This window comes from Populus euphratica, unplaced genomic scaffold (genome assembly GCF_000495115.2).
Source record: "Populus euphratica unplaced genomic scaffold, PopEup_1.0 scaffold72.1, whole genome shotgun sequence".
NCBI lineage: Eukaryota > Viridiplantae > Streptophyta > Magnoliopsida > Malpighiales > Salicaceae > Populus > Populus euphratica.
In genome coordinates, this window is record NW_011499922.1 from 791,521 (window position 1) to 803,109 (window position 11,589).

At 29.5% G+C, this 11,589-nt stretch overlaps 2 protein-coding genes across 2 annotated transcripts; both read right to left on the reverse strand.

Moving 5' to 3' along the window:
- Positions 1-602: 602 nt before the first annotated feature.
- LOC105135272 (uncharacterized) lies at positions 603-1,607 on the reverse strand. The gene has a single exon (XM_011040075.1). It carries the CDS (start codon positions 1,525-1,527, stop codon positions 886-888), a length of 642 nt encoding a protein of 213 aa, XP_011038377.1. The 5' UTR covers positions 1,528-1,607; the 3' UTR covers positions 603-885.
- An 11-nt stretch (positions 1,608-1,618) lies between these two features.
- Positions 1,619-1,925, reverse strand: LOC105135273 (uncharacterized). The gene has a single exon (XM_011040076.1). It carries the CDS (start codon positions 1,870-1,872, stop codon positions 1,714-1,716), a length of 159 nt encoding a protein of 52 aa, XP_011038378.1. The 5' UTR covers positions 1,873-1,925; the 3' UTR covers positions 1,619-1,713.
- Between the last annotated feature and the right edge of the window lie 9,664 nt (positions 1,926-11,589).

Below are 11,589 nucleotides of genomic sequence, written 5' to 3' on the forward strand. Positions count from 1 at the left end.
TGGTTGCCATGGAAGCTTGTTGAGTGCCACAAACGTACGTTCCTAACAAAGATCAACAGTGCTATTAAACCAATAAAAAGAAGAAATGGTGAAGAAACAGAAGGGGCTTCTAGTAAACACTCCGTGGGATCACAGAAACAGCACCACCGGTCTCCTGCTTCAATACTTGAAGCAATGAATGCTTCAGGTGCCATCCCGGTCTTCCATAGCTCACGTAAATGCTGGTAAGCCCCATTGGAGCGTGGCCCAGATGAAGATATCGGTATTCCGTTTTTGTTCCTAGCACTAGCCTTTCAGAGTGACTGTTACCTACAATTCAACTTTGGGTTCTTATCAGCAGAACCACAAGTTCACCTTCATCTATACATTAACAAGAGAACTACTCATCAATATCAAGAGAAATTGCAGTACACACCACGCACACCCCGTGAGTAATTTGAGGCTACAATGCCATACATCTAACTCATGATAGATCAGTGTGCGTCACAATTTTGATATTTTTTTAAGAGAGGATTGCGAATCAAATGTTAACATGATTCAAACGTTGAACCAAAAAGAACAGAAAAAATCTCAATGAAATGGACGATATTGCTTTAACGGTGAACGATGAAGTTAGTCTACTAGAATTAATCAAAGAAATCGTTCCACAAGGAAAGCGAAGTACCAGTAAAATTATGTTTTCCAGTAGCAAAAAATTAAACATGCTTCTTGAGCAAATGACATGATGAAACACAAAGAGATAACAAGTTGAACATTTGTTCAAACCAGAAGCAGCAACACGCAAATCTGATAAATGACAGTAAGAAATTCACGAATATATACAAAACCATTATTCTGGAACAATAACAGCGACTCATTTTCGAAAGGCAGCGGAGAATTGCTTCTCTACCCTCTTAGCATTCCGTCAAAGAGAAATGTATCCCCATGCGCATCCTCTGCAATCTGGAGAGAAGAAACAGCTTGTGCTGCAATAAGTCCAGCTGAGAACTCTGCAGTACCCCAACTGCCATCGTCAAGGTATTGCACTGGCATACTCCTTCGAAGAGAATCGTATGAAAATGTCAAGTCATTATTTTCCCTCCTCCTCCATTGGCATCCAGTTCCATAAGTACAAGGGACCCAGCCTATTCTTTCAAATGAATTCCCTGGGAAGTCCTCGTGAGGGAGAGATGGCCTCTTTTCACCCACGAAAAGGTCAATGTTGCCAGCACAACTCCAAGTGTCGAAAACTTCCTCTTTGTTTAGCACAATTTTACATGAATCATCAGAGTCCTCGCCAAGTAAGACATGCAGAGCGACAGCCTCTGCAATTGCTGCACCCTCTTCATCAAGTCTCTGCTGTTCTTCCTTCTTTTTTTGTTTCTTCTTCTCTAGCTCAGATCGGATTGCGGCAGATGTAGCTAGAGCTTTCTCCAGACGCCTCTTTTTCTTCTCAGCCTGCCTGAGACGATCCATCTCACCTTTGACCTGCTTCTTCTTCACTTTCCTCACAACAGGTTGCACTTTATTACATGCTATGCTATCCATAACTACTGAACTCTAAATATTGTCCTGTTTTCAATTTATGAAGCTCAAAGAGAACTCTAAAATGTGTACATTTCCCTATAACTTTCTTTCGTTCTTTATCTGTTCCTTTTTCACCCTTTGTTTACTACTAAACAGCACCACCTAATTTCAGTATAAAAAACTAATGAAATCTCAGAAGTTCGAGAACTACACCCACTCAGGTCTGAAGGAATACCTCATCTTTCGGACAATACAATCCCAAACAGAAACAACAGGAGACAATAGAAGAGAGAAATGATAGGCATCCACAGAATCATCCATTGACACCATTCTTCCCAATTTTCCACAACCCTCGCATTTGCCCATTTTGTGCACACCAATAAAACCACAAAGCTGATCAAAATTGCAAAAGCAACAATCTCACTCCAGGACTTCAAACGGCTCACATGGCCTTCTCTCCTGCAGTAAAAACACTCAACAAGTCAATAAATGAAGCAACACTAGAAACCATCCGAAAAACTTAAACAAGCAATAATATAGGTCATATTGCACAGAACAACCAAACATAATCTAACCTCATTTAAATCCTTGTTTCAGCCACAAAAATAAGTTTTAAAGCATCTACCCTCTTAACTATTTCAATAATTCACAACAATTTAATTGTTAATTATATAACCCTCACCAACCAAAAAGATCCTCACATTGATAATGTTGTGTTCTGTGCATCGTTGCAGCAGAAACTCATGCCAAATTGATAAAAATATTAACTGGATCCTGTTACTAATAATCAAAAGTCCAAAACATACAGAAACTAAACCTAATCCTCACTCCCTTATCAATTATCATAGCCATCCTTAATTCATTCATTATTATACTATCTTATATCAAGTCAATTAGAAATCACTCTTTCTTCAACTGATTCCATGATTGAACATCACAATCTCTTAGTTCAGAATTCAGATCCCAAGAGATTTCAACACTTATGCATCCACTTAACCATTAATCTAAAAATTCCAACCAATTCCCAGTCTTCAACTTTTGAGACAGAAAATAACATCATAATTCAAAGTTCAATCCTTTATTGGATCCCAGGCAGCAACTCTTACCAATAATCATAATTCAAATCAAATCTTAGACAAACAAAACAAACCCACATCACCAAACAATTAAACATGCATTAGATCCAAAAACCCATCAAGCTAAAAGACCCAAAATTCATTAAAAAACATCAATTCAATAAAATCATACTAAAATCAATAAGCCCACAAATAAAAATTGAATAAAAATCAAAACTTTAAAGGTATAAGAAACAAACCTTTTTCACTGAGAGATTGAAAGGGTCTTCACTTTTCCCTCTATAACTGAAGAGAACACACAGAGAGAGAGAGAGAGAGAGCTGAAAATATAGAGAACCTATAAGGGGTTGTTTGGATCCACAGAAAGTGAGAGAAAATCAAAGGAGGAGGGATAAAATAACTGATCACATGAGATGGGTGACAAGAGAGAAAGGGTAATCCTGTAATTCTCAGATTAGATTAGGAGACGTGGCAATTCATGGGTTGCTGATAGGAAGGGTGTATGGGTGTCACTTATGATGTCATGCCACATGGCAGGTTTTGGTGAGAGTGATAAAGATTGGTGAGAGTGGGTCCCATAGGTAGTGCTTGCTAGACCGTCAGATTTAGGTTTCTTGTTCGGGAGAAATTAGATGGATGGTGTAGATTATTGTTGGGGGTGGCAAGTAGAGATCAAGTTGGTTTTGGAAATTGGGACTGACTTATCAAGTGAAGTGAACTGAAGCGACCGACAACTCTCATGGACTAAACAGTAAAAACAAATTGATATTAATGAGTTGGATTTTAGAATATATTTTTTTTAAACAATTCTCAATGGACTAAACAGTAAAAACAAATTGATAATAAAGAGTTGGATTTTATATTTTTTTTTTAAACAATTCTTATGCTTGACTGAGTTAGATATCAGTTTTTATCCTAAGCCCTACTGAATTAAACCTTTTTATTTAACTCAGGTGTATATATCAAAGTTATCGAAGCCCAAGATCTAAGTTCTCAGTTTTGGGTCATCAGTTTTAGCGAATTGATTCAAGCTGATTTTATCAATTTAAAATTATATTATTTAATTTTTATAAGTAAAATAATATTATATTAATATTTTAATCGAATAAAATTTTAATCAATCCATTTGCTTATTTTAAAACCTGACGAATTAGAACAATAAGTTATCTTATTAATTTATTTGGTTAACCGAGTTTAATAATAATAACAATAATATTTATAGATAAATATATTGAGAAATCAATTTTTAAAATTTTTTTATATTTTAATTTAAAATAATAATATTAAATATATTGAGAAATCAATTTTTAAAAAAATTTTATATTTTAATTTAAAATAATAATTTAATAACACTTGCACTAAACTCAGAAATTTTAAATAAAAAAATTACAAGAAGTTTAATTTAAAAAAGGGAAGCACTAAAAGTGAAATACACGCAATATCTAATCTTATTGAATATAGGATTGAAAATGAATAATTAAAAAAATGATTTTAATTTGTGCTCTTTAACATTATTCAATTCTGTCTTTTCATCTTTAAAATACCAATCTTAGAAATTAAGTATTTGGAGTGAATTTCGGACATTTCATATTGTCAAAAAAATTTACCTCGGTTTTAACCTCATATAAAATTTGAGTAAAATAGCTATAAACAAATTCTAAATAATCTTTTCATAAACAACATAGCCAATATCTATTTTGTTGTCGTTATTACATTATCAATTCAATGGAAGGGTGAGAAATATAATCAAATTATTTATAATATTCATAAAAATCAATCTAAAATGAATTGAAAGGATTGATATGAGAATTCAAACAAAGAAAACTAATAAAAAATTAATTTTGTTTAGTTTTAGATTTTAAAAATAAAAAGGTTAAAAATTGAGAAACAAACAAAAAAAACATTATATATATTAAGGTTGAACAAAAAAAAACCGAAAGACTGATTAAACATATGAAACTAGAAAAAAAAAACAGAAAAAATTGAAATTTGAAAAAAAACCAATTAAATCGATGAGAGTTTTTAAAACACGAATTATTTCGATTTAGTTTTGATTTTATAAGCCTGAAAACGAAATAATCGAACCGAATCTAGACTGAAAAAACAAGCCAAACCTAAAAAATCTGAAACCAAACAGAAAAAATCGAGTCAAACCGGAAACCATTGTTCTCCCAGTTGCACTGTGGATTATAATAGTAATCCATAGTGTTTTGCTTTTTTTAAAAAAAAAAATTGTTATGATTTTTTTAAAATCTATTTTTGTTAATTTCATCTTTTAAAATTGACATTGTTAAGAATTTAGTTTTCTAAGTTGCCTTAATGTGGTTAATAGGTTTGCTAAGGAAAAGGATCGTAGATTCCTTACAAATTATTGTGAACTATTATAGTGTTTTTTATATATATGGTTTGTTTTTGTTTTTTTATGATTTTTTTATTTTTTTTTGTTGATTTTATTTTTTAATATTGAGAAAATCGAGAATTTAGCTTTGCAATGTTTTTCATTTTTTTTTGCTTTTGTATGAGGTTAGTGTAGTTTGCGAGTTTGTCGAGGTAACTCAGGTTGTCTCAATTTATAAATTTGATGGGTTATTAATGAAACTTGATTTTGTTTTATAGTCTATTTTTTTCTTATATTATTAAAAAAATAATTTTAAAGAAAAATCATGTTATCAAACTTTATAAAGTAATAAAAATTAAAGGATATTGAGGAAATTATTGTTCACCCATTGCGATGTGGATTACAATAATAATCCGTAGTGTTTGATTTTTTCTTTTTTTTTTGTTTTTTCTTTTTGTTTTGATTTTTTTTCAAATCTATTTTTGTGAGTTTCATATTTTAAAATAGAGATTGTTAAGAATTTAGCTTTGTAATTTGTTTCCTTTTATTTTACCTTTCTATAAGGTTAACGTGATTTTTCAAGTTTGTTAAGGTAACTCGAGTTGCTTTAGTTTACAAGTTTAGTGAAATGTCTTTTTTTAATTGAACTTGACTTTTTTAACATCTATTTTTTCTCATATAATTAAAAAAATAGTTTCAAAAAAAAGTTATGTTATTAAACTTTATAAAGTTTATGGATTTATTCACAAGTTTGGCTGGTTGACTTGATTCGTGGGTCTAGCAAATTTAAATTTTTTACATAAGTTTTCTTTTCATCCTTAGATACTAGATTAATTCAGAATTTAGTTTTATAATTGGTTTTGTTTTGTCTTTTATGAGGTTATTATAATCTAAAAAAAATCTAGGTATTGAGTTGGTGTTTGATTTCACAATTATCTATTTTTATTATTATGTAGTTAAATAAAAAATAGATTAAAATAATTATAATCCAAGTAGAGTTCATAAATCAGTTTATATATTTGACATACTAGCTTGACTTACTTGATGTACAAGCCTTGACAAGTTTTCCCATCAATATGATATGTTATTTTTCTTTTTTCTTTTATTTTTTTAATTTATTTCTTTTTAATTTCATCATTTAATATTAGATTAGAGGATAAATAGACAACATTATTGATTTTTATTTTTTTTTTAGGGATAATTGTCTCAAATAAATGTCTAATTTTAAGTTGATACCCAATTCTATAAGCATCTATTTTTATCATATGATTAACTAAAAATTATAAAAAAGTTATTAAATTCAATAAAGTTCACGACCAAGTTTATCGAGCCCAAGGGGCAAGGTTGATCCAATTTGTCATCATCTTTATATTATTTTACAAAAAATATATTATCTTGAAGTTTTTTTCAAAGTTAAATTATGTTTTGATCGATCATCAAGGTTGAATTTAGACCTATAAAATTGATTGATTTAAATTGAGTTAACTCTCATTTAATTTAATTAAAAACTAAATAGTTGAGTTATGAGGTTTAAAATTAACTTGGTTGATTAGCCTTAATAATACTATTACAAATTCTTTGTACTATTAATATTATTTTTACATTTTAAAAAATATTAATATTGATATATAGGAGAGCACAAGTCAATGTTCAGTATTTGACTAAGTGAAGAAGGGTGGGAAAGAAGTAAAAGTAAACGAGAGATGAAGTAATATGTTTTTGTAGCTATTTGACCTGCACGAAATATTCTTAAAACAAATGTATTTGCAGATTTTTATGTGTTTTTATACATGAAAAATTCTCAAATAAAAAATGCACACAAAAATATCTATCAAGCCCAATTCCTGTCCAACCAAAATTAATAAGCTAAACTTATGACTTAGGTTATAAACTCAATAATATTAAACAATTTTTTTATATAATTTTTTTATTTAAAATAAACACTTATAAAATTAAGAATCAATAAAATATCAAAGAGATTAAAAAAATCAAAACAAATTACATTGTTCAATTACTAATCATCCAAATATTAAATGATAAAATTAAAAAAAAACAAATAAGTAAGAAAAGAAATGCAATTGTAATAGATAAAAATAAAATAAAAATAAAAAAATAAAAAAATATCAGTCTCTCGAGCGAGGAATGTCTGAGAACTCTTGGGCCACCAGTAAAAAGGCCTAAGCATTCTTTTTTTTTTTAAAAAAAAAAATCTTCTCAACGGCAAATAACCCTTAAAGCTTGTTAAAAAAAAAAGAAGCAATGCATTGCTTGCACTCCTCAAATTTAGACGACCTTTAATCTCTAAAAAATCAAACTGGTTTGTTTGGTTTGTTTTAAATGAAGAAAAACTTATTTTCAACTATCCTTAAACTAAAAAAAAAATCAAAACAGACATCTTAATTATAAAATATATTTATAGCCTTTAACAACTTAAAAATTGATCTCAAAATTCACAATCAACCGAAAACCAAAATTATTTTCGAGTTCAAAAGGGGAAAAAACACTTTATCGAAAACCAAAATTATTTTCGAGTTCAAATATATCATTTTAGACAAGTTTAAGAGGAAAAAACACTTTGTATAAACTATACCCATTAAAAGAACTCGTTGACACAAAAATCATCTATATTTTTGGTCGAAGTCGTTCCTAACTCAGCCTTTTTTAGTACTATTAGAATTCAACAACTTTCTCTTTTATTTTTCAAACTAGAAATCAAAAAATTAAAAAAATAAAGTTTGAGATCAAAATCAAATTTTATAAATTGTTAGGGATTGAAAATTTATAATTTTAAAAGTTAAAGGATTAAAGTATATATTTTACACCAAGTTTAGAAAACTATCTCCTTCAGAGAGCCCTCCTTCAGAAAGCCCTAGAAAGTCTTCTACTATTCATAATCTGAAATTAAAGACAAAGTTTAGAATGACCTTACCTTGTCATCAACACTCAATAACCACAAACCAAAATAAAACCCACCAAAGATAATGATTCATTACCTACAGTAGAGGAAACTTGAGAGATGTCAGTGTGTTCTTACGTTTTATCTTTCTGAAGAATTGGTTCTTGCTTGCTTTTCTTTTCTGAGTAGAAAGACCCCTACTTACACCTGAGTTTAGGGACTAGCTGAACTTATAGGCTATGGGCCCTCTGGGCTATAGAGCCGAAACTTGGGTATTACATTGAATATATTGTGGTTGTATGCTGGAAATGATAATTCTACTTTGATGCCGTGTGAATTGATCAACTTAATTCTTTGCAACTCCCCTTGATATTTTGATCCATTGAGTTGGCAAGACTAGTAACATTGTGTACAAAACTTTATAATTATCTAGCTTGCTAAAATTATATTGAAATGTTTTTCTTTAGATTTTAACTACAAATCATACTTTCACTAAATTTTAAAAAATTCACGTAGTTCTGCTCAATCGTCCATCACTCGTCTAGATTAGCCTTTTCTAATATGAAACTTACCCTGATTACTTTAAATGATAGTTTCCAACCATCACCAACATCAACATGATAGATCCCACAACTTGTACAAGTCCTCTGCAAGCTGCATGGGATAGAAAAGGATGGAGGAGGAACAAAACTGCTTAAAACAATCACCTGGTTTCGTTTAATATTTTAGCTATAAAATCCAGTATACCAGGTTTGAGTAAATATATTATAAATGGAAGAGCACCATATACAGCTCCAAATTCTATCCCACAATCAAATCTAAATATTGTTTGTTTTTGTGTTTTAAAAGTATTATTAAAAAATTTTAATTTTTTTTACTTCAAATTATTTTTTTGTATTTTTAAATTATTTTAATATGCTAATGTTAAAAATAAAAAATATTATTTTAATATAGTTTTATATAAAAAATACTTTAAAAAATAACAAAAACAACTATAATACTAAACATGTTCTTAGTATTGGACAAATATCTATATATCCATTTGATTCAACGGTTTTAGCCCGTTGAACTTATTAAAAATATTTATTTAAAAATAACTATTTGTTTACAATACAAAGCTTGTTTGTATAAAATAAAATTTACAAAATTTAAATACAAAACAAAATAAAAGTTTAATAAAAAAATCGATAGTGTAAATAAAAAATCAAAATAATAAGAAACAAATTGAAAAAAAATATTATGAATCATAATTTAAGAACAAAATTAAAAATATAATTTTTTTTCTAAAAAGATTAAGGATGAAAACAAGCAATAAAAAACATAAGGACTAAAATTAAAAAAATGAAATAAAAAGAAGATAGACATGTACTTTTACTGGAAGAGAGAAAAAAAAAAAGAAGGTAAAAAAACAGACCACCAATGACAAATTGTTCATCAACTATCGTTACGCCCCACACCAAGAGGAAGAAGATGCAGTGGCGCTTCTAATAATACAACTAAAAGCCATGTTTGAACATTATGTTACATCTTATGCACCTCCCAAAGAGTGTAAACATCACCTGCATACTAAAGTGTAAAAAACATGCGCCAATAACATTTCTAAATCAAAAATTAAAAAATGAATACAAAGTTGCCAAAACACTCTCGTTAATCAATGTCAACGGACTAAAACACCCCTCAATGCATAGCCTTTTTTTTTGTAAGGGAAAAAATATATTTTAAATGTAGCCTGAGAAGGGAAAAATAAAAATAAATTCTTGTTTAAATAAAAAGAAATTCTTGTTTAAACATGAGTTAAAGTGGCTTTGTTATATGTATAATTCTAATGATAAAATTTTCTGAGATATTAAACAATTTTAAAAAATTATTGGACTTGTTTTCTTGTAAGGGGTCATATGAAAACTTTTGAAGTTTTTCAGCTTAAGTGTCAAGTGTTTAAGCATATTTTACAAAGATCATATTAAGAAATTTAATTTTTATAAATGAGTATATTACTTTCAGAAAGCATGATACTATGACGATAAACAATCTCTACAAATTACTTTAACATTTCTAACATCTATAAAAAAGGCAACATTTCTAACATCTATAAAAAAGGCATGGAAATGAGATATTTCACATTAATTATATAACATCATAGAGATTCTTCTAATATAATTTTTGACTATACTATAAGAATCAAATTACTAAAATATTGAGTTTTTTATATGCAGATTAGGATTTGAAAGCAAGATCCAACATATCTGAAATAAAACTGTACGTAAAAATGTGTACTTTTCATAGAGGAAATAAAAACAAATAAAAGAAAAAAAAAGAGGAAGAGTCCCGGTATTCAGTCACATGCAAGTATAATATTGAAAGGTGAGCAAAGATTCAATAACATAAATACACAAAATTTAAAACAAGTTATGAAAGAATCAATAGTCAATATGCATTGCATCATCAACAGTTCAAAACACTCTTAAACTTTCTAATTTAATTCACGAAAATCATATAGTTTTTTTTTCTATATATAGTTAAAATGTTTGGATTAACTTACATATAGCTTGATTAAATTCTCATGCTCTTATGTCCGTGTCCACATAAGTTTCCCATGCAAGAACATGGCAAGTGACTTGTTTTTACACTAGGGTGACTTGTTTTTTACACTAGGGAGCTTGGCCCAAGAAAATGTAGTCAATGGGATTTGAATCCTAAACCTAGGAAGAAATATACATCCTAAACCCAAGACTTTCACCACTAGACTAAACCCTTATGATTGATCATCTAGTTGCTATAACAAAACCCAGACCATTATACTAATCCAGAACTGACACCGCACCGACCAACCTTGAGTGCTGCTTCTTGACGATCTTCAACATTGCAAGATGCCCTTGGGCAATCGACGCAGCGGCTGTCATTTACATCAAAAAAACCATAATTCAACAACACATTTTCACCTTCAACACCTCAAAAAAAAGAAAAAGAAAAAAAAGAACCGAAACATAAATCTCCGTTAAACATCAACCCAACTTGCTTTCAAGAACTTATTTTACATCGTTGAAACTACGAGGAACTGCCTACATTATACCTCACCCAAGAAATTAGCCGACGAAATAGACATAAATTCTTCGAATCGAAAATAAACAAACGTGCACAAGCAAATAAAAAAGCAATGGCCCAACTTTCACATATAATCCTTCACTTTCTACATAATTTCTTGCCGATTTAATTAATTAAATTCACTCAAAATCAAAACTTTATTTTATTCACTAAATCACAAATTAACACATGAATTACTAATAATAATAAAATTAACTTCATTTACTTCGAGTAATTTCTGATGGTAAGAATCAGAGTTTACTGGTGGGTTATGAAGAGAGAATTTGTAATCCGCGGCGGTTGATGCAATCCTCATAAATATGCGGAAAAAGGAATTGAAGAATGGATAAAAAAGTGAAACTAAATATGATAGATTTAAATCCTCATAAACCATACCTAATCAGATGTTTCTTCACCACTGTCATCATCTTCTACCTCGATTTTAGGGATATGTTTGATCTTGGGCCAATCTTCTCCTGTTACCCTTCTGCACCTTTTGCTCAACCTTGGACAACGAGTGATGTCAAGATTTTGAAGTTTATTTAAATTGCGGATGCACTCTGGTATTTCTGTAATGTTTGGACAGTATTTGATGACCAATTTCTGTAAGGATTCTGCAGATCCTTGAAGAAGCTGTTCTGGTATAGCAGGAGTTGCTGGTAAGTTTTGAAATATTACAAAACGAAGGGAAA